The sequence below is a fragment of the Plectropomus leopardus genome, chromosome 1 (genome assembly GCF_026936395.1).
Source record: "Plectropomus leopardus strain MGB_pleo_1.0 chromosome 1, ASM2693639v1, whole genome shotgun sequence".
In the NCBI taxonomy this organism is placed as follows: domain Eukaryota; kingdom Metazoa; phylum Chordata; class Actinopteri; order Perciformes; family Serranidae; genus Plectropomus; species Plectropomus leopardus.
Genome location: NC_142176.1, coordinates 12227636 through 12250806, shown reverse-complemented (window position 1 = coordinate 12250806; position 23171 = coordinate 12227636). Strand labels below are relative to the sequence as shown.

The window sequence follows — 23171 nt, the reverse complement described above, 5'->3', positions numbered from 1 at the left end:
GAATGAAATGACCGGAAAAAAAAGTTCAAAAATTTGAATAATTCTGTAAAATAATTCCAAATATATAATTTTACTTTTTTTTTTTAAATCATGAACATAGTCATCCAGAATTTTTTTTAATCTACTCATCTTAATCTTAATCTACTAATTCCTTGCAATTTGTGGTACATTTCTTGCCACTTTGCCCTTTTCCCATGTTTTTGAAAGAAATAAAACCAATTGCTTTGGATTCAGTGGTTAAAATACTTGTAAAAAGGTTTCTGAATGCAGCACAATAAAAGGGATGTCGATCCAGGTTTCAAAGGGTTACGTATACAACAGCAAAACAGTTTGCTAAAAGATACAATGCATGACACGTGACATAAATGCAAAACTTTTTACTTCACTTATATGTATCTTACATTTATATTTCACCACTTTAAATACAAAATCAGTTGCAGGATGCTGAACTGGAAGGACATTTGAGCTTCAGCCATCTCTCTTAAATCCAAACATTTCTAAAGCTGTGTTTTACTAAGCAGCCACAACTCAGCTGAAATGATTTTTACTAGGCACTCTTGCTGACTTGGAGTTGGGGGATGGGATTTAACAAAAAAGGGGGGGGGTGCAATACGGGGTCACACAGGAGGAGAACTGGGAGGGAGGGGGTCGCTTTTTTTTCTTTCTCTCCAAGCTCTAGGAAAGAAAGGAAGGAAGCCAGAGCAAAGCAGAGGAGCCCAAACCAAACTGAGGAGAGATGGATGGTGGGGGGAGGGACTGGAGCAAGAGCGCTGCTTATTGGTAGGCTGTGGCTCTCTCTCTGGATGGATTGACTTAACACGGGTCGAATTACACCATTTGCCGTGCATTAGTTTGTTTTTCTCCCAGCCAGGAGAAGTTGATTCACTACGACGCGCACAATCATTTTTTTCTGGATTTACAAGCAACACAAAAAGGATACAAAATAAGCAATTCAGATGAGGTGAGTTTCTTTGCCCGCTACGTGGATATATATCACTTTTGTTGCGCCGCATTACGCAGTGAAAGTCGAGGGGGAAAACTAGAGAGGAGAAGTCTTTGCTGGGATACAAAATATCTGCTCTGACCACGTCGCTATGCTGCTCTGCAAAACTGATGGTTGCAGGACAGAAATAGTTCAAGTGCGGGCTATTTTTTGCTTATGCTTCAATCCAATTTACGCTTCATTCATTCCTTTCAGGGCGCATTTGTGTGCCCGGCTCGGAAACGTCTTTCCAGCGCACATAAAGCGGTGTAACCACATCTAAAGTCACCCCTTTATGTGTGAGAGTTTGCCCTCCAATTGAAGCTGTCAGAAATCTCTTTACATTAAGTTCATTGCATTTTTAAGCCATGCGTCAAACTAAAGTTGTGCAGTCATAACGCTTTTTTAAAAAGCACAGAAAAGACTTTTGCGTAAATTTGTTTTGGTCCCGGTGGATATGTGCGATCTCACGCTCTCCGTCAAGTCCACACGCCCTCTATTATCTTAACTCAGCATTAAATCAATGATTGTACATGAAGTCTTTGCGCGCCGTAGCGAGGATAGCGCGTCGTTAATGTTTATGTCTTTTCCCTCTGGTTTCCAAAGTTAATAGTAGTGGAAAGGGGGCTGGTGTGTCGGTCTATGAGGGAGGAGGGGGCTGTGTGGTCGTGGCAGCAGAGCTTTGAAGATCAGTCATCAGAGCGCAGGGGCCCGGGGACGGAGTCAGAGAGAGCAGCCAGGCAAAATGCTCGTATGTGGCGAGCGGAGCTGAAATCTGTACGCGCAACTGGATAAAAGGGAGAAAAAGTGGGGTCCGGATGGAGCTTAAAATAACAGGAATATCACATGCTGGGTGTTTTCTCTTGAATGGATTACCAAAGGAATATGACATTCAGTCGGATTGCCCCATTCATGAGTGAATTCGGACACACAAGGTAGGTGTCCTCGGTGGTTTTTAATTACTCATAGTGCATTTTTTATGTTTTATTAGTAAGCTGGACCTTTAATTTAATGAAGGACACATCAGTGCTGGCTCCTATGCTATCCGGGGATCTACTTTGTGAACATAATCAATTTAAAGGAATCAAGTACTTAGATTTCAAAGTAAAATATACAGAAAAATAAAAAAATAAAGATTTACGCATAGGTTATGATTTATCCATTAGAAAGGTCTTGCAGACAAATCACATGTCCGTATTTTACCATAATTTCACTCACAATAGCTCCTCTATTCTGTTTTGTATTAATCAGAGTTGTTTTAAATGGTTTAATGCATAAATTAAAGTGTTTTCCGATTCGAAAATTGAACTTGGTTTAAAGGTAACATGCGCATGATTGTGCTCGCAAACACAAGATTTAACAACAAAAGACGAGCAGGATGGGCAATTTGACTTGCAGGCTCTTGACTGCTCACTCCACTGATGCCTTTAATCTTTTTAATGTATTCCCAATTTTCATTATGGTATTCTTATATTGGATAATAAACCGGAGAGAAGCGCTCGTAACCTTTTTGGAGGCAGAGCGGCACGAGAGCCCAGCCCTGTGCATGCATTAAGTGGCCGTGGAGGCAGTTTAAAACGCAGCTCCATCACAGTTGTCACTCCACCGCTGTCCCCCGCGTCTTTGTTGTCTTTTGTATGAGTCCTACATGTGGGCTAAAGGGGTTGTGAAAAAGATTTACCACGGATAGAAAACTTGAATGCCTTTTGCGCCTCGGTCCGCACAATGCTTGCATTAGAGCCCGGGCTGCTGCGTGGATTGTGTGCGCAAAAAGAGGAGCGGAAGATCCCCACGCAAAACTTGAAAAATGACCAGTGAGAGAAGGAAAAGAAACAGGAGGATCATAAAAGAATATAGGGTGAATTAGGGTGGTTAATTTGATTCGTAAAGAAGCTTTTAAGTGTGGGTAGTTTAAGGGATTACTCTGCCGTGTCTCATAATTTAAGGAAATTGTGCCGAATTGAGTAAATGGGCAAAAAGAGATGACACAAATAACCAGCCAAAGGGCTTATTCTTAAGTTACACACACCTGGTGTAAAAAAAATTAAAATAAAAAAGACTAAAAAGTGTACACACATGTTAAAATTGTGTTTGTCTGTGATCAAAATTAATCTGTGCTATCTGTCAACCCAGTTACAGAAATACAACTCTAGATGTATACATTTCCTCAAAACTCTGGAGTGTCTGAGCTCTGTCACAGCTTTCTCAAACTACAAACTTGATTCTGGCAGGAGCGCAAAACTCTGGCCAGGTCTAAACATCAGAACCAGCTGTGGGTTAGTTGACAGCACAGCTGGCTGGTGTGTCTCACTTCGCCTCACTGGCCACGGGGTCAGAACTCAGCGACCAGAACGATTACCGTTAACCTCCACTACAGCCGGCTGTAACCCCGGAACCACCACCATTGAACCATACAGTCATCAGTGTTAACCCTTTAAACCATATGCCTAAAGTGCTCCTCTGAAACCAGGTTGATCAGGGGTAAACTGGTTGGGTGGTAAGAGTTTAGGCAGCATTTGGAGTCAGTATGTTTATGTTGTGTGCTTTGAACCCCCTTTTAGGAGCCCCAGAACAGCTCTTCTAAATGTAGGTCCACAAACCGGGGGTGGGGCTCTATTGTGTTGACTAGCCCAAAGCCCCCTTTGTTTCCTGGTCACACCTGCAGCTCAGCCCCTTTTGTGCTCCACTATAGCAGAACTACTGCTGAGAACAGCCTTTCTCCTGTTTCACTCCTCCTCTCTGCAAGGTAGTGAAGAAAAGGGAGGGAAGCACGGTTTAGTGTGGCACAGCCCTCTCCTGCCAAATCTCTGAAGCAACAAGTCCAACCAAGCCCCTCAGAAGTGATCCTTAGGTAAATAGCACGCGATTAGGGCTGGGGGTTATTACAGGAGTGGGAAAAGGAGTAGTAATCATTTCTGGGCCTGTGTGGTGGCTGCTCTAATCATCTGGCTGACTCACTTTCCTGTGTGGCTGCATCTTGATTACTTTCTCAGAGACAACCTTAGTCGTAGGACACAGCCAGTTTTGGACAGTGCTTGTGCACATATTTTAAACCATAAGTGTGAAGAGTGAAATGTCTGAAACAAGGGGCAATATCAGGGCGTCACCGGTATCAGCAGATATTGATGTTCAAATGAAATATGGGATATGGGGATTATTGATAAAGTGAACATGTATAAAACAACCCTTAGTTGACGTATTTTTCCTATTTTGTACTATGAATGAACATAATATACATACAAATGCATTGTATTTTATGTCTCCATCTGCTGGTGGGCCATCTCGATAAAAGGATGCATGATATGATGTTAATTCCACCACAGAAGGGATCTGATGATCACTAAAATTGGGGGGAAAAGTGGATATATTAATATGGGTCAGTCAGATTCGTTTTTATATATCGGCATATCAGATATCAGCAAAATAATCCAATATCATGCATCCCTACCTGAAACTGAACTCCTGGGCTATCTGATTTCCTGGTTTACAGATCACTACGGGTGCAAGATGACAAGCCGAGCAGCCTCGAGCAGCAGCGGCCATTGTTCCGCTGGGATTACATCCACCCATCACACTCGCACACAATTTACCAAACCTCACGCTTCGCTGTTGTTTTGTCTTCCCTTTTATTGGCCCCAATTCCTCCCAATAGGACTTACATCCATTCAGTGTTGCAGTGGGGGTAGAGGTTATGGCTGACATATGCCAGTGAAAGCACAGCTAAGAGGAGAATATGTGTTAATCTGTCATTTTGAGCTCTGAACACTAAATCTTCAGCAGTAACTACCAGAATTGGGCTACAGACCCCTACACCCACCATGAGTAGAAATAGCAATCCCCTCCTCCCCCCTCCCCGTGTTTAACACCATGGGCCCGAGCCAACAACATCAGCGGGGAACGTGCGTGGTTGTAGGACATTGAAAAGCCTGTAATAACAGAGGTAGAGTGAGGCAAGGCTGAATGGCACCCGAGTTGCGTGACAAGCCCAGCATCTCTAGGCTTGTTGAGGCCTATATGTGTGTGCACACACATACACACCCCCGCGCGCACACACACACACACACACTCACACACACTGGAGGGCAGGAACCAGAGAGCGCAAAAGAATAGTCAATAGAAAACACGCTGGGCTCACTAGAGATTGAGAAGTAATTTTAGATCGCTGACCTCTGGATGTCTTCTGTTTCTGTTTTACATTAAAGTTTCTGAGGAAAGCCTTCGCCTCCGCAGTGTGGCTATTACCATGCAAGGAATCATGGGAGATTGAAGCTGGGCCTCTCGTCGTTTTTTTTCTCTCCTGAATTGTTTAGTGGGGGAGAATAAAAAAAGTGGTGTGCACTCACGAAGAGGGGCCATAGAGCAGGACTCTAAATTCTGACAACCAAGGAAATGATTTACCTGTGAACACAGCCAAGTCTGGGCTGGAAGCAGCGCCTGCAGCCTGTATGATAGCACTATAGAATTGAAATGTGGAGCTTGGTTTATTTACCTTTCATAGCTCCTCTTTTTTCACCCCTATTGTTGTGTGTTTGGTATCTATTCCTGTCCCCTGCTTCTCTGAGAAACTCAGCAATTTATTGCCTGGGTTTTAATACAGCACATTTCTTGGTGTGAGGGCGTCTGAACCAGGTAGTAAAAAAAAATAGCTGCTCTGCTTTTAAGGAACACCACGGTGTCTCTTTGCAGAGCGGTGCCATCATTTCTCGTTTAGATTAAGTCGCTGACAGTTGTTGTTCGGTATAGGTCTGGGAGCCTGTGTGCATAGATCTGTGGATCGTTTGAGATTCATTTGTATCTAGATTAGAGTTACTGCTCCGGCATCATCGATGACTGCAGTTATGGGATAAGATATAGGCCCTCAATCTTTCTATTTGGTCAAATTATCAAACACATAATTTAACTATTAAGTGCTCTAATTGAGATTAAGCGTTTTCTCGTCCAGGCCTTGCATTACTTAGTCATAATGACATCGCTCTTTCAGAGGCCTCAATATCCCACAGAGTGCTGAATAGTCATGATTACACATTGTTGATGACTAAAACACGCTGGCATTTCTCCGCTTCCATTTCCACCGCCTCTATTCTTTTTTAGTGACACATCGTCATACGGGAATGGTTCCGACCAAAATTGGATTATTAGAGCTTGGAAAATATGCTGTGCGCTTTAGATCAACATGAAGGCCAATTCGTGCATTATGTAATCCACGTACAATGTCAAAAGGTGACTTATAGATGTATATTCGTGTTGTCAGGTAAACACCTCATGATGGCTAATTTTCTACTTGACGACAATGTGTATGACAGCTCATCTGGTGTCTTGAACAGTCGGGAACGATTTAAAAAGTTCCTCAGAGATTTCCAGCCTATAACCGGATGAAAGTGACCATGTTATGAGTTACAGAGATCTCACATGGCTACAGTGTTATGGCAAACTCCATAGATTGCCTCCGCTGGCTGCCTATCTGCCATGCTTCCTGTTTGGATCAATCAAAGCACTAATGGCTTGGCGGGCAGGGCCCACAGACAGCACTGGAGCAGGTGTGCTTCGGGGCTAATTGAAAAATGAGTCAATACTGTGTGTGTCTGTGTGTGTGCATGCACATGCATCAGTCTTTGCATTACACCATTTGAAAGAGTGATTATGTATGTGCAGCCGTGTGTGTGTGTGTGTGTATCCCAGTGTGCTCCCAGCTAATCCATCCCTCTGCCTGTGTGACGTCTCCCGGTAAATTGTTTATATCCGTTCAGGCTTTGCCTGCATGAATAATTTGTTTGGCTTATAAATATTTGAATGTACACCGATCATTAATATGCACAGACACAGTCTGTCTCTAAAGCACTCCTCCACGCACTAACATACACACTAAACTCCTGCCACTCCCACAATGAATTATTACCAATGTACTTGCTGGCATATCATATCTGCAATCAGATGCATTGCAAACTATCATGAACAAATATTAATACTATGTCAAAACAACTGTAGATGACTTGATCCTCCTGAGACAAAGACGAGTGAATCACTGCACTGCAATAAACCGCACCCGCCCAAAGCAAAGGCTGGAGCAATAACAGCCAACAGAGCGCTAATAGAAGTCAGCTAAGGTCAGAGCAGAGGCTACACAATTGATGGTGATGAAGTTGCAATGTGCTGATTAGTGTTGAGCCTGGCCCAGGACGAACCAATCGGAGCACAGATGTACAGAGACAGCAGGCCTGCCACGCGTCTAACAGAGTGGACTTCCGCTGCATCCAACACACACCGAGATACCCCACCGGTCACTTGGCTGACCTTCGCCTAGACAGCAGATGTAGCAAGAGGTAGAGGGGATACGCCAAGCACTGCCACTGAGAGCTCAGTCATCAATAAGCCTGAGAGGGCATAATGTGTGCCTTATGTTTCTGTTTCACGGACATAGTGGGAGAAATGAAGTTAAACTAAGGGTTTGGCTCCCAGTTTGAAGCAGAAGGTTAAATATATAATCCAAAATGTTTCACATGTCAAGCAACAAAAGCATGCGTTTTGTGTGCATTTCCAGGTAACATCTCCACTAGAGTGAAACAGGAAGTGTCGTCTGTGAGCAGCCATGGGCCAGAGAGCTGCGCTTCTGCTCAGTGAGCTGCTGCTGCTGCTGCTGACAGCCTCACGCACTCTCCTCGCAGTCAGCTTCCCAGAGGACACCGTACCCCTCGATGTCGTTGACGCACACTGTGAGTACACACGCACGCAAAATGAGCTCAGCAGAGACGTGCGAAGGTGGGGTAGAGATTACAATTACTGCAACGTCACTAAAAAAGACAACAGCAATCTTTAATATACACTTTTTACCGAGTCCAGCTGCATGCGAAATAAAGACAAATACCAGCAGCCACCTTCTTCCAGTTGTGTCAGCAGTTCAGACACAAGCATGCCATGCTCATAGTAATAAAATCAATCTGCTGGATGGTCAGTTGAGGCATTAAGTGGATTTCATTTTCATCTCTGTGGTGTGCTATGAGAAGGGAGAGATGTGCTGACATAGGCAGCCATTATCTAACGCACAAACACAATGACACACAGATATAATTACACAGAATATACCGTCTGTGTTTGTACAGTGCCATTACCTTAATTGCAGGATGATTTGTATAAAGCACACATACATGCAGCATATTTCTCCAATCAGCGCAGTCGAGTTAAATGTAGTGTGGTTTATCAGTCCGTTTCTATTTCCCATTAACAGTGTGTGTGATGTCTTCACAGTTTCGCGGAGGTACCCTGTGTTCAGAGGCAGGCCCTCTGGCAACGAGTCACAGCACCGCCTTGACTTTCAGCTGATGACCAAGATACAGGACACTCTGTTCATCGCTGGCAGGTAAACTCAAACACTATTTCCATCTCCTTCACACATCCCCCATACCAATATACTCAGTCACTCCTTGGCAGGTAAACAGTGGCGTAAGGGGGGAAAAGCTCTTAGTGTTATTGGATCTGTGGCTTCCAGGCCTGCATCTGATGTATATGGGCGGTATTGATCGAGTAAAGGCGTCTATCATGCCGGCCTGACGCTCTGTCAGGGATTTCTTGGCATCTTTACATGTCTTTTTGGTATTTATGGGCACTGGGATTAATCTGGCCGCCAGCACTAATATTGTAGCAGGAAATCAAGTCGACATCTACAGTATAAAACTCCCACCTCTGGAGCCCCTGTAATCACAAGCACATGTATCACAGCATCCTCCTTGTTGCCAGTTTTTGGTATTCGCATGTTTTCACTGAAAGTGAAGTAAAATGTTGGTCTCTAAGGGTTGATAAAATTTGATCCCCAATGGTTTATTGCATTTTTCATGAGCACAGATAATCAAAACAATAAGTGGTTGTCATGTAAAATGGTATAGAGGTTTTCATTTTGTAGGCAGTTGGATTAAAAAAAACAATGCATTGTTGTTAACATAACAGACATTTGACTGAACTATATTTTAGTCTCATTTTAACAGAAAAATATACAGGTTTTGAAATGGAAATATTGGTTTCCCTCAGATTTTATATCACTGCAATCTAAAAGGTTGTGTTTTTCCCACTGCAAGAGGAGGCTGAAACCATCCTTCACAGCAAATGAGATGCTCTAATGACAGGAACCATTTAGAGAAATATTCTCATAATGGCAAACAAATAGAAAAAATGGGGAACAATGCAAATGAGCAGCTGATTATGCTCCAGAGTTCCTCTAACAATGTGAAACACAAGAGATGGCTAAATGACATGTTGAAAATGGCTTTTTTTTCTTCATTTAATCAGAATTTCATACTTATATGAAATATACGCTAATAAAGCCGCAGATTTTTATTTTTAAAATGGCAAAAGTGAAAAGGATGTATCCCTGTGCTGTGTCACTGAGCTGTGTGTGTTTTGTTGTCTGCCCACAGAGATCAGGTGTACCTGGTCAGTCTGAGAGAATCCTACAGGAATGAGATCATTCCTTACCGGGTAAGATTCTCGCCACAAGCTGCTCTCTCAATCCACACACACTAAAAAGGGCTCCATAGAAAATACAGAGCCATTCATCACAAACTGGACAGGTTGTAAAATGAGAGAGTGGAAAAGGGAGGACTGTGTGAGTGCGTGCATGAGTGTGAGTGTGAGTGTGTGTATGGCGTGCCGTGCGTGTGTCTAATGCTCCATGTTGGATTTTTTACAGAAGCTAACATGGCGATCGGGCCAAGCTGACAGAGACATGTGTGCCGTCAAGGGAAAACACAGAGTACGTATAAAAAGCCTTTCACCTTTTGTTTTCTATTCCACTGAGCGGATTGAGGATTAAACATGTGAGCCGAGAAGCTGGCTGCCCCTAAAAACACTGTCCCATGTTGGGTGTCTGTTTTCAGGACGAGTGCCACAATTTCATCAAAGTGCTGGTTCCCAGAAACGATGACCTGGTGTTCATCTGCGGTACAAACGGTTTCAACCCCATGTGCAGATACTACAGGGTCAGTATCCAGTGCCACAGCCTTGCATGCTCAGATGTGCACACACAGGCACACACATTGTGCAAATACCCCTTAAAATCATTTGGGTAACGCACACTTCATTTTAATTTCTTGTTAGATATATTTGACTAGACTTGTTTGATTCATGTGCATGCATGTGTGTTTGTTTTCGCTGTGTCTCTCGAGGAAACTTTCTTAATGTGTGGGTGATTTTTGTGTTCCCTTCAGCTGGATAACCTCGAGTTTGATGGGGAGGAGATCAATGGTCTGGCACGATGCCCATTTGACTCCAAGCAAACCAACGTTGCCCTTTTCGCTGGTAAGGGTCAAACACACAGCCGCCCACACACATAGTTAGTCTTGCAGGAGAAGAACTAATGGGTTCCTACTTACGCTCTCATTATCACCTCTGAGTCTTTGCCACGGTAAAACAGTGCCTGCAGCGATAACAAACTCAGCCAATCAAGCATTTTAAAAGAGGAGGAACAACAAAGAATTGAAAGGAAGTGTATCCTAGTTTTTGGTAACTGTTTTCTTTTAAGGAGCTATCCAAATCGAAGCCTCAGTGATAAATATCTATGATTAATCAAAGCTGGGGCAGGGGGTAAATAAGAGATGAAGACATCAGTCAATGCACCTAAAATAAAGTGACAATTAGCCCCTATGTTAGCATACAGGTTGCACATTAGCCATAATAGCTAAAAAAGGAATTTTTTACGGCTTATGCTCAACATTTGATTAGGACCAACAGAGACAGTGGATGCAGTGAATCATTGTTCAAGCGACTGATATGACTGTAAGAGACAACAAAGTAATTGAAATAATGGCAGAACATTGAGAAATTGGTAAGATATCATAATATATATTAATATATAGTGAAAAAGTTAAAAGAATTCTCCATCCACATCGGGATGTATTTAATGGCCTCACAGACCACTGCTGTCAACAACACTGCCTCTGTTTAAAGGTGCATTATTATGACTTCCTCCAACGTCATCTTGTTTGTTGTTGTGGGAAACTTTTCACTCTCTAGAGTCATCTGTTGGCTATATCTATGCTATATAAAGGATGCATGGAAGTTACAATGTCAGTGAGTCAGTTTACAACGTTTGAAACGGACATGCATTTTCAGACATAAAGGGAGTATAAATGAGCCTTAAGCTTTTTCTTACGGTTCATTTTTTTAGGTGAGCTCATTGTAGATTTGTGTCATACCAGTTTCCTTTGACATATTTGGCACTCTGCCTTTGGGGGTCATCTTTACAAATTCTGAACTATTCCAGATGCATGTCAAAGTCACAAAAGAAAGTTTATAAGTCTTTGCCACTGAATAGCTAATAATATGGAGCATTCAAATACTGATTTTGTTGTCAATTACTTTGTCGATTGAAGCTCTAGGCTTCAAAGCTTTCAGGGGAGCCCTAACTCCTTTTTTGTTTTTCAGAGGGGAAGCTGTATTCTGCAACTGTAGCTGACTTCCAAGCCAGCGATTCTGTCATCTATCGCAGCATGGGTGATGGATCAGCCCTGAGGACCATCAAATATGACTCCAAATGGCTGAAAGGTAAGCGATTGCCTCTTCATCACTCTCAATCTTTATTTCCCTCTCCCCTTTGCTTTTCCTGGGAATACACGCATCCACCTGCCAGCCAGCTAAATGCCCACAGTGCCTTTGCGTGGTGTATGCATGTATGTGGCTGTCAGAGCTGTTTTTAAAGTGATAGAGAGCTCTCCTGCCTTGCCAAGCTCCATGGGGATATGGCCTGTTCTCTCCCAGGCAATCTAGGTCACCCCCAGTCATATACAGCCTTGTACAAATCCCTGAAATATTCAACATGCACAGTGGTGGTGACGGTGCAGAAATACACTTCAGCTCTCTGTTTCTGTCTCTCCCTCAGAACCTCATTTCCTGCACGCAGCAGAGTATGGGAATTATGTGTACTTTTTCTACCGAGAGATTGCGGTGGAGCACAGCAATCTGGGCAAGGTAAGACAGCGCACCTGCCGTTTATAACGCATTACATATTCTGCACAGATACAGTATGCGGGCCTTTATCCAAAAAAGGCTTACACCTCCCTCAGTGCGTGTGTTTCTGCCACAAATCGGCCCCAGTGGTAATGGGGCCCATTCATGCGATGACAGTTTCACATTAGAATACACGAGAAATTTCAACAGCCAGTGTTTGCTGGGAATGTTCTACTAATGTAAAACCATTACACAGCGAGAGGATTTGTCTCCTGCAGATTGTATGCTCCACGTCTGCCTCTCGCTACGACACATGCAGAGGGCATTAGGATGCACTATGTTTGAACTTCAGATTTGACCCTACTGAGACGGGTCCGCAGGAAGTCATCATCTTCCATCAGCCACCAGCCAATAAATATTTCAACCTGACTAATGCTTGGGCGACACCTGGCCTCTGATGGAGGTTTGCACTGGTAAATAATTAAAACCGTCAAAACCGACTGCTTCAAACACTTCATTTAAACTCCAAGCTTTGGTAATAAGTGCAATCAAACACACATTGATATGGCGCCGCATCAGGCCAGCCTTCGGATGCGCTCTGTTTTTAAATGTTTGCTCCAGTCAGGGTGAACAATCTCCACGCTCAGAGTTAAAGTGTTTGTTAAGTCGTCTGTCCCGAGTTGCTACAGAATGGAGGGATGCATAATTCAGCATGTTTAAGTGTTTTTAGTGACGTTCGCTCCTTCTTCTTCCACCCGGCTCCGTCCTCTCTTAAACCTCCGCTCCTTCTCGCAGGTTGTGTATTCTCGTGTGGCCCGAATCTGTAAGAATGACGTCGGTGGGTCGCAGCGGGTGCTGGAGAAGCACTGGACATCTTTTGTGAAAGCGAGGTTGAATTGCTCGGTGCCCGGGGAGTCCTTCTTCTACTTTGACGTGCTTCAGTCCATTACTGACATCATCCACATCAACGGAGTTCCCTCGGTGGTGGGTGTGTTCACCACGCAGATGAACAGGTGAGCTGTTGTCAGTTGTTGATTTGACCAATACCGAGGGTGGAAATAAAAAATGCAGAGGTCATGCTTTGATGTTACATTGATGTATTTATTCCTCCACAGTATCCCAGGGTCAGCAGTGTGTGCCTTCTCCATGGCCGACATCGAGAAAGTATTCTGGGGCCGCTTCAAAGAGCAGAAGACTCCTGACTCAGTATGGACTCCGTTTCCAGAGGAGAAGCTCCCCAAACCTCGGTATGTGATGAACATTTCCTTTCCCAAGAAAAATTCTGAATCTTCCAAAGCATACAGATCCAAGAAGGCAAAACAACAAAAGCAATGTTTGATTGTAAACTTGGCTTGTCTGAGCAGGTGGCGCTTGACTCAGCATCTGTTTACCACCTGTCAATTTTTCCCCTTTTCTTAACCCCTCTTTGTCCAGGTTAAACTCAATGAAATCAAATCTTTTTCACTAGTAAGGGATGAAGTTATTAGCCTTGACCCAGCACACACATTCACCATCTGCTGATGATTAAATTATTAATTTGGCATAATTAGACGCGTTGCATATTTAACCTGTTTACAGTCGGCACGTATATTTGTAGCCCTGCCCTGTGTCCAAAACACAAAGTCCACAAAGCACCTCATTACCCCAGTAAATCATTAATGGAGGATAACCATGCATATGTATATTTTATGTTTCCAGCTGAGGCCTTTTTGTGATCCTAATAAGCACCTGCTCCTCGGCCCCCCACCCTCTCGTTGCACTTTTCATCCATTTCAATACACACTATTATTACTCCCTGGTGTGCGATGTTGAAGGCTGATCTTTGACCTTTTGCCCTCTGTTTGTGTGCACTTTCCATCCTAGACCCGGGTGCTGTGCAGGTCATGGTCCAGCTGCGTCCTTAAAGAGCTCCATCGAGTTCCCGGACGATACCCTGCAGTTCATCAAGTCCCACCCCCTCATGGACACAGCTGTGCCTTCTATTGGGGACGAGCCGTGGTTCACCAAGACTCGCGTCAGGTAAACGCAGAAGCATATTTGTAATATTTTTTTATGTTACTGTACTACTATTTAAAGTACTTATTAAAAATATCATTTTAAACTAACTAACTAACAGTGTGTAAGATTTAGGGGGATTTCGTGGCATCTATCAGTAAGGAGTGCAGATTGCAACCAGATGAAACTTCTCCCGGTGTTGATTAAACTAATATAAACACTGAACTTTACTGACACTGTTTGTCACGGAGGGGCAAAAACACAAAAACACAAATGGGCCACATTTAGAGCCAACGTTTGTTTTGTCCATTCTGGGCTACTGTAGAAATGAAACGAGGAGCCTCTCCCTGTGTAGATATAAACAGCTCATTCTAAGGTAACAAAAACACACTGATTCTAGTTTTCAGGTGATTATACATCAAAGAAAACATACTTACTATATTAAATTCAATTTCTGCCAATATATCCCCCTAAATCTACACACTGGACCTTTAATACTCAAGGCAGTCTATCATAAGTAGCTCTCCAAGAGCTCTGGCTTAATAAAATAGTGTAAAATTAACAAAGCTATACTACAGTATGACCATGAAATATGTTAATCTGAAAACTTTCTGTACTCGATGCTACAGACACCTTCAGATTAGTACTGAAAAAACAGTTGAGGTTCAATACCCAATTAGCATTTTGTCACATATGGAGATATCAATATTAATGTCTCTGGATCCACCGTGTGTTACTGTGTAACTGCAGAGCCGAAAGCGATGTGTGTATTCAAAATGGCGTCTTCTGTTTTGAATGGGATAACCCCCACTGTGCGTAACACATGCTCCTCTGCTGTGTGTGAAGGTACAGACTGACAGCGCTGGCTGTGGACAATGAAGCAGGACCTCACAAGAACTACACAGTGGTGTTCATCGGGGCTGAGTCGGGGGTTGTCCTCAAGGTTTTGGCCAAGACCTCGACTGTGTCTCTGAACGACAGCCTGCTTCTAGAGGAGATAGATGTCTTCAACAGGGCCAAGTAGGAATACATACACGTTTTTAACATCCCTGTCTGCCCCTCTTCTCTTTTTCTCTTCCTCTTCTGGCCAAGGAGTCAGCAACTCTTAAAGTGAAGCATCCTGGCACAGATGTCTGTTTTCTGTGCATGCACAGTATGTGTCTGATTGGGGTTTTTTGTGCTTATGTGTGGATGCGAACACCCTGCTGTGTGTTAGGGGTTAAAACCCTGTTAAACTGTGAGAGAAAGCTTTATGTGACTTCTCCACCTAACAAGTGATTAAATCTACCGAGACTGAAACCAGAGACAGACTCATCTGATAAACCCCTGATCAGGTTTCTCTCTTCCCGTCCCAGGTGCCTGTCTAACCGAGAGGATGACAAGCGTGTCCTCTCGCTGCACGTGGACAAAGACGCACACAGCCTGTATGTCGCCTTTTCAAGCTGCGTCATCCGTATTCCCCTGAGTCGCTGTGAAAGGCATTCTTCCTGCCACAAGTAAGTGACGCGCCAGTGCACACGTAGAGGGTTTATACGTGCTACTTGTACGGTCGGTCATAGGTTTGTGGCTTTATTGTTTTGTTTTTCAGTAAATGCCATAAAAGGGAATGATAACGGCTTCATCTTATGCCTTTTGGTTAATGTTCAGTCAGTCGCAAATGATTATAGAGCACTTCCCAGAATGATTAAACCTGGAGTTCTGATGGTGTGTGTGTGTGTGTGTGTGTGTGTGTGTGTTTGTTTGTATGGCTCCAGGTCCTGCATTGCATCAAGAGACCCCTACTGTGGCTGGAAACCTCATGGGGCCTGTGAGAGGATACTGCCTGGTGTTCTGTGAGTTCAAGCCTTCAGCTATGATATAAAGTGCAAATATTAAAGATGAGAAAATGAGAGAATATCTGAAACTCTTTGATTCATCTCTCTCTCTCTATCTCTCCATCTCTGCTTCGCTCTCTTTTCAGGACTGGATATGAGCAGGACGTTGAATTTGGAAACACCGCTCACCTGGGAGACTGTCACGGTACGAATCTCATTTCCATTGCCATGGCGTCTAACCTAAAGACACATGCAAACACACACAGATACACACACACAGACACACACATGCATCATCTCCACACACATCATGAGCCTGCACACTCACACCAGTAACCACTCCAGTAACTTGCCCCTACATAAGTCTATGTGTAATATTAACACACACATCTGCATACAGTACATGGCCACCTGTAACTTATGCCACCTGTGAGGCAGAAACATGGACATGTACAATTAAGGGTCATGTTCAGCTGGTGCAAATGGTAGGTCTGAAGATATCCGTTAGCCAGAAAATGTTGCTGATTTTACTGTGAAACGCCAGTCCCTTCATTTGTACCAACTAAACATGACCCGGCTGAACCTCAGTATTGATCAGAACCAGAGGGCCTCTAGTGAGAAAAGGACACTGCTATAGCGGGTGCTTTATATCTTTTATCATTAAACCAAACTGCACTCTTAGTGTCTCTTAGGAATTTTAGTTTTTACTTCTGAATCCTTTTATACTGATTTCTTGTCCTTTGAATTCTTTTAGCATTTTTGGGCACTACATCAGCGCCAGATTACAAATCATTTGGCGACCCTACCTCTGGTTAGTTTGATCTTTTACTCAAATGGTTTCTTTCCTTGAGTTCAGCATCTCCAGCCCTGTCTTTCCACCACTGCCACCATTCATCTTTTTCTTGCCAAACACCTCCTGAATGCTAACATCACTTGCTTCATTTTCATTGTCACAAACAACAGACTCATGGGCAACATCAGTGCTCTTTCTCAGCACAGATTCACTTCCCTCCTCACTCATCACTTCCTCTTGCATGACCACCCACCATCCCTTACCATCTTTACTGTTGTGTACCAACTCCTCTTTGAACCTCTCCCTTTTCCCCCTTCCAAATTACCAAAACAAGAATGTACTTTCATTGGTCTGTGAACTGTGATATGGTTTATCCACTATTTTGTCAGACACTAACCCTAAAAATGACCATTTTCCCATCCCTACTAACCGGGATGATAACAGTTTGCTTCACCCACGTCTGCACAGTTTTTTAACAATTTGTTTGTCACCACAGACATGGAGTTTTCATCAGCGCCAGTCACTGTCCACCCCAGTGGGCCCATACACCCCCCAGTACTCATACCCACTCAGAGCCCCAGCTCTGGGCCTGGTCCAGAGCTCTACGGCTCAGGCTTTGTGCTGCAGGATGACCCAGCCACCTCCCATTCTTTAGACTCAATCCCAGGGGGCCAAGAGGGTAAGGCCCGCAGGGAGGCAGCCAACACGCTGCAATGAGCCTGATCTGATAGCTGCCAACATCTCTCACTAAGCCACACAAATGTGAATCTACACATATGCAAACACACACGTGCACACATTGGCAGCTATTTAGATTTCATTTGATAACATGGCAGATTTTAATTTCTCTTTTAAATACATCATTTATGTTTCTATACACATTATATTTTCATGTTACTATTGTTTTCTTTCCATTAAATTCTAATTTTTCCTTATGTTCCTTCTTTCTTTCTTTTAAATTACTTAATCCTAGTTTTCTGATCATTAAACCTTGCACTCACTCAAATAGTTTCTTTAAAATCTTTTGTTTGATTTTAGCTTTCGTTTCTGCCGGTATAGATTTTTAACTCTAGCTCTAGTAATAGTTTACCCTCGCTGGTAGATCATTGACTGGGCCTGCTCTGCCGCATCACTATTGTGGCCGCACGGTGGATGACTAACTCTTTCAATGTCTGTGGTTACTAACAAACTTCCAGAATCTCATCACCATGGAGACAAGCAACGCCTCTCTTTCCTCTGAACAACTTCCTGTTGGTTGGTCTCTTGATTTGGCTCTCCCTCACAGATAAGAGTGCACTCCTAACCTTATGGTACAAACGCATGACAACAAGCCTCTAGTGGAACGTGGATCAAGGCAACACTTTAAGTCTTCTGAACTAACGTAGAACTGCTTCTTATAGATGGGGAAATGGATGTGGGTACCTAACAGCTTCTGCCAACTTTCACCTTATTTCTTCTTCATCTGGGTTTAGATGAATTGGAATGTGTCAATATATCTGGTTATGGTTGACTGACTACCTTGTATGGGGGGGTGGTGTAAAGTCAGAAACTCATGCATGGTTGTGTTCTCACACAAACATGCACATTTCTGCTGTTGAACGGGGAGGGACGCTTCGCTGAGCACTCTGACAATTTTCACCAGGGGGTTAACCAATACTTCAATGTTTTATAGGTGTGTGGGATATCCAAGCAGGTGAGACCAACCAGATGGTCCACATGAACATCCTCATCACCTGCGTGTTTGCTGCTTTTCTCATGGGTGCTCTCCTGGCTGGTCTGATTGTGTTCTGCTATCGAGACTCATTCCTCCGTAAGCCGAGGCATGTCCACAAGGATGCAGAGTCTGCGCCATCATGCTCCGACTCTACTGGAAGCTTTGTCAAGCTAAACGGCCTCTTTGACAGCCCTGTAAAGGTACAGTCATATAAACTGCTCTGATGCTACAGCAAAGTCTATTGTAGAGAGCAGTGAATGAACAAGCTGTCTAATGTTACTTTTGATGTTTAATGTCACATTTTCAGGAGTACCAGACCAACATTGATGCTCCCAAGCTGTACACCAATCTGCTGAGCAACAGCAAAGACCTGAGTTCACCCAACGGAGACACCAAGACCATGATCCTGCGGGATGGCTGTCAGCCTCCAGAGCTGGCTGCCCTGCCTACACCAGAGTCTACCCCGGTGCTTCAGCAGAAAAGCCTGCAGCCCATCAAAAACCAGTGGGAGAGGGCGCACGGCAAGGCCAGCGGGCCTCGTAATGAGCCAAACTCATCAGCCAAGAGTCCTCAGTTCCTTCCTTCTTCTCCTGCTCCTCCTAACTCCACCCACCCTCACCTGGCCTTGGGACACTCCCACATCCCTAGTGCGGTTGTCCTGCCCAATGCCACACATGACCACCCTAACCTTGACAACGGAGATGATACACTTCCACACTCGTCTGAAAGGAAGCTGAAGAACCCAGATTCTAAGGGAAGTAGGAAAGACCCAAAAAGGTCTGTGGATGCCAGAAATACCCTAAATGACCTTTTAAAACACCTTAATGACTCAGTGGCCAACCCTAAGGCCATTCTTCAAGAGGGACCGGGGCCTCGCCCGAGGCAGCAGCTCACACTGGAGCCTATGGAGGAACTGACTGAATTACCCCCCAAGGTGCCCAGCCGTGAGGCTTCCCTGTACTCTCCCTCCACCTCCCTGCCGAGGCACAGCCCCACCAAGAGGGTTGATGTGCCCATGCCCACCACTCCCACAACACCAACGGGCAGCATGGGGGGCACCCTGGAGAGGCAAAGAGGGGGGTATCAACTCCACCGGAGTGCCTCTCACAGGCACTCCTTATCCACCTCACCAAATGGGGTAACCATGGGGGTGTCTGTGTCTCGCCAACACAGTATGAACAGAGGAGGCTACATGCCCCCAACACCCCCCTCCAGACTTGACTCACAAGGCGGAGTGATGGGGGCAGGAATGCACTCAGCCCACCCATCCTCTGTGTCCCGACAGAGCAGCTACAGTGGATATGGCTCACTCCCTCGCACAGGGCTTAAACGGACCCCATCGCTAAAGCCAGATGTGCCCCCTAAACCCAATGGGTTTTCACCACAGACTCCACAGATGCGAGTGGTAAATAAGTACAGTTATTAAAAGAGCATGGACACTTTGGAGTGAGCTCTTGGCCTTGACTGGAGAGCTTTGAGCCCTGAGGGCTTAGGTGGGGGGTACGGATGGGGTAGGGCCTAGTGTGTGTTTGTGTATCAACTTGAGGTGTGTTCCCCCTTTAAATGATATGCACATTCACTCACACTAAAAAGGGAAATTCACACATGTGGCCAAAGATACTCCTTGGGGCTTTTTCGCTCCCAACGTCTCTATTTCCCCTCCATTGTCACGGTAGCCACAGGATATGAAAAGTGGACAGTGGTGAATCTGCTGCTTCCCATTGTATCTGGGCTTCGGTGTTGCCCGTTCCCATATTAGGTACGAGGTTTAGGACACCAGCCGGGGCCGCTATGGCGTGTGTGTGTGGTGCCAGATTAAAAACAGTGGAATACTTGAAGAATGGGTCTCGTTTGTCACTGCCCTTGAGCACTGTTTTCCCACTAATGTGAACTGAACAAAGAGGAGAGGTAGGCCATGCCTTGGTAATAAGATGGCCGGGGGCAGGGGAGAGGAAACTCAAAAATCATAAGTATGCGTGTTGCTTATGACCGCTGACAGCTGAATCAAGCAGCAAGCGAACAGAGAAAAAGAGTGAACATTAATGCGTGTGTGTGTGTGTTGGCTGATTGGAAAGCAGATTTGTGTAAGGCTGTACACTTGTACACCGTCTCTCATTTCAATAATATAATCACATCTTTGGTGCAATTTGAACCCATTTGAACTTAGTCTAAACCCATATTTTTGTGTCATTCTGTAGTGTTTTTAGGTTAGACTGAGGTTAAGTTGGTCATGCTGGGTGTATACTGGGACAGGAACTCTGTAACTCACTGGGAAATTTTACTTAGTACATTTGCTGCTATTGGTTTTAGACGTAGGCGTTTGTCTTTGATGCATTTATTTCTCAACCAGACTGGGTTAACTCTTGAAAGATGTGGCGTGCACATCTGCTTGTGTGTGAGTGTGTGTGTGTGTGTTGCAGACAGAGGCCAAGAATTAGAAGTTTGAGCAACCAAACGCACTGTTAAAACTGGTACATGGGAGAAAAAAAAAGCTTCTCTCCTGGACTGAAACCTCCCCTAACCTCCACTGCCCCTCTGTAGGAGTTATACTGGTGGTTTAAGAGACTTCTTTCTTTATGTAGCAATGGTATTAAGAAAAAATATGTCTCATCTCATCTTATAAATGAGTTTTGAACAAAAATGATTCGCCTTTATAATGTTTTACTGTGTTATTTAAAGAATTTACCATATGAAACTAAAGCAACACCAATGGTTTAGCCCATGTGTATGAATTCAACATTTCAGGGCACTTCTGTTCCGTTAACCTTGTGTGTCCCCTAATACAAGAACAATAGAGTTTTCCTTCTACATTAATCCTATTAAAAAGGCATATTAAACTGACCCTAGAACAATACATGGATGTAACACCTCTGTCATCTGCCGTGCTGGTTCTGCAGCCCGTGTTCCCTTGTGCAGCTTCCCCTGCAAGTGGCCAGTGTACAATCAACACAACACTTTACCAATGTGTCCAAATGAGTCATGCTGGGAATGACAAGATCCTGTAAATACTTAAATACTATAAATAAGGAGTATAAATATTTTTAGGCAAGTGAACCTGAATCTGTGCATTGTGTGCCTTATTCGCAAAATGAACTACTACAGTATACAATATTGGCAATGTCGATTGGTCCTCTGTATGTTATTGTCATATGCTATATAAACATTTTTTTTTATACGAGCAATTTGAAAATCAGCAGGATGTGTTGGGAAATTGCTACCTAATCCGAACCGAAGTGAAAAGAATTTGACTGGAGGGTATTCCGCTTGTGGATGGTGGTCGTACAAAAGGACAGTTAAAAAAATATTTGGGGTTTGAATCAATTTTTCTCTTTTACTGCCGGTGTTGAAAAGAATGGTGTTAATCCACCCCATAGAGGTGCCATGCAGTGAATGTATTTTCTTGACAGTGGGATGTAGGGTGGTTAGACCTTGCACTGTGGAGCAGTCGGCTCAACGCAGCACATCCTGCCCACAGCCAATGTATTAACACAGTGTTCACATGAAAGCCGTCTGTTGGCATGGGCGGCGGTCACACAGTGTCCGTAATTCCCCAGGATTGCAGTGAAAGGAATCGCTTCTATTGGCCAGCGGTGACGACTGAGGGATCATTTCTCTCGGGTACATTATTTGGGTGACATCTGCAATCCCATTCAAGAGTCAGTTGCCTGTTTAGCCCAAAGCCACATTTTGTTTACAAGTGATGATTGTATGTAAAGATGTTTCTGCCTGTCATCTAACCAGTGTTTGGGCTCTCTTTTCTACTCGACACATGCACACTGACATCGCAAACATACACTCAACATACACTGCTCAACTGCCTTGTACATTGCAATATGAACTGGGTCTTTCTGTTGCAATCTAGATTGAAGCCTTTATATTTCAGTCTGAGCTCCGTGTATGTGCAGATGAACCAGATTTTGTCATGTAATTTTGATTTTAAATACTGTGCGACATGGCGATGCCAGGCCAGCTGTATATACGATCTCCAGAGTATTTGAGCGTGTAGATATGTTGTAAAGTTGTACTGTGAATGTGTAAATAATAATGATGGTCTTTGTTTCATGATATTTTTTGTTGATTTTTTTAACACGGCATGTATAGTTGAAATAAAACATTATGGCACAGAACAAGTGGCTTTTGATGGGTTTTTCAAGCCAAGGAGGTGGAATTAAGCATGGCTGGGTTTCATATGTTTTGTCACGTGTTTCTGGTGTGAGAGAGCATGACGGAGAGCTGCAAAGCGTTAACAATCAGATACTTAGTGCCTTGTGAGCTCAGCCTAAGAGCCATGAGATGCGTTCGGTACTTAGAGCATGACTCGGGCGGGTAATACTGCATGTGTCCTCGCTGAGCTCTGTGAGCTGACTATCAGAGACATGAAGAGTCTGCAGAATGATTAAGGGCTTCAGACTATTTTTAGAGCTGGGTTGTTTTGAAGTTTGGGGCCAGCACAGAGTCAACCACACCAGATAGCATGTGGGAAAGTTTCCAAAGTAGCATGTTCATTTTAGACACCAAACATCTGGACTAACTGCTGCTCAAGGCATAAGATCTAAGTCACCAATGAGCTGTGGAGGAATGCACACACACACACACGCACACTCGCACGTGCTTACATTTAGATGCATGCAGCATAAACATCCAAATGCATGATGTTACGCACAGATAGGCTTGTGATAAGATTAGCTGCCAACTAAGAATAAAGACATGACGGCTGGATGAAGGAGAGTCCCTTTTCATGTGTTTCTGATTTGCAGAATGCTCACTGAGGCATGACCACTCACTCAAACATGCACATGCTGAACTTCAGACAGACTGTCATGTACAGTTCACACAAATACAGAAACATGTAGGCCTGTCACGATAAGCAAGTCATCAACTTATCACAGTCAGCAAAAGTACTAGGTCATGTCCATAGATTTTACAATATTGCCCCTGTGT

At 44.0% G+C, this 23171-nt stretch overlaps 1 protein-coding gene and 1 long non-coding RNA gene across 9 annotated transcripts in view; one reads left to right on the top strand and one right to left on the bottom strand.

The window, feature by feature from the left end:
* Nucleotides 1-23171, bottom strand: part of LOC148190371 (uncharacterized) — a 185081-nt gene that overhangs the window by 128542 nt on the left and 33368 nt on the right. The gene's annotated exons all lie outside the window — the stretch shown is intronic.
* On the top strand, nucleotides 744-22360 carry sema6d (semaphorin 6D). 5 transcript variants are annotated; one of them, XM_042492113.2, is made up of 20 exons: nucleotides 744-961; nucleotides 7521-7692; nucleotides 8225-8336; nucleotides 9388-9448; nucleotides 9660-9722; nucleotides 9847-9948; nucleotides 10177-10267; nucleotides 11393-11512; nucleotides 11847-11935; nucleotides 12710-12927; nucleotides 13030-13161; nucleotides 13778-13933; nucleotides 14756-14929; nucleotides 15265-15405; nucleotides 15664-15741; nucleotides 15870-15928; nucleotides 16478-16534; nucleotides 17013-17195; nucleotides 18189-18430; nucleotides 18538-22360. In XM_042492113.2, the coding sequence occupies exons 2-20, from the start codon at nucleotides 7569-7571 to the stop codon at nucleotides 19654-19656; spliced, it is 3321 nt and encodes a 1106-aa protein (XP_042348047.2). In that variant the 5' UTR covers nucleotides 744-961; nucleotides 7521-7568; the 3' UTR covers nucleotides 19657-22360. The 5 variants fall into 5 exon arrangements, with proteins under 5 accessions (XP_042348047.2, XP_042348061.2, XP_087931700.1 ...); XM_042492119.2 differs by lacking the exon at nucleotides 744-961 and adding an exon at nucleotides 1134-1917; XM_042492127.2 differs by lacking the exon at nucleotides 16478-16534.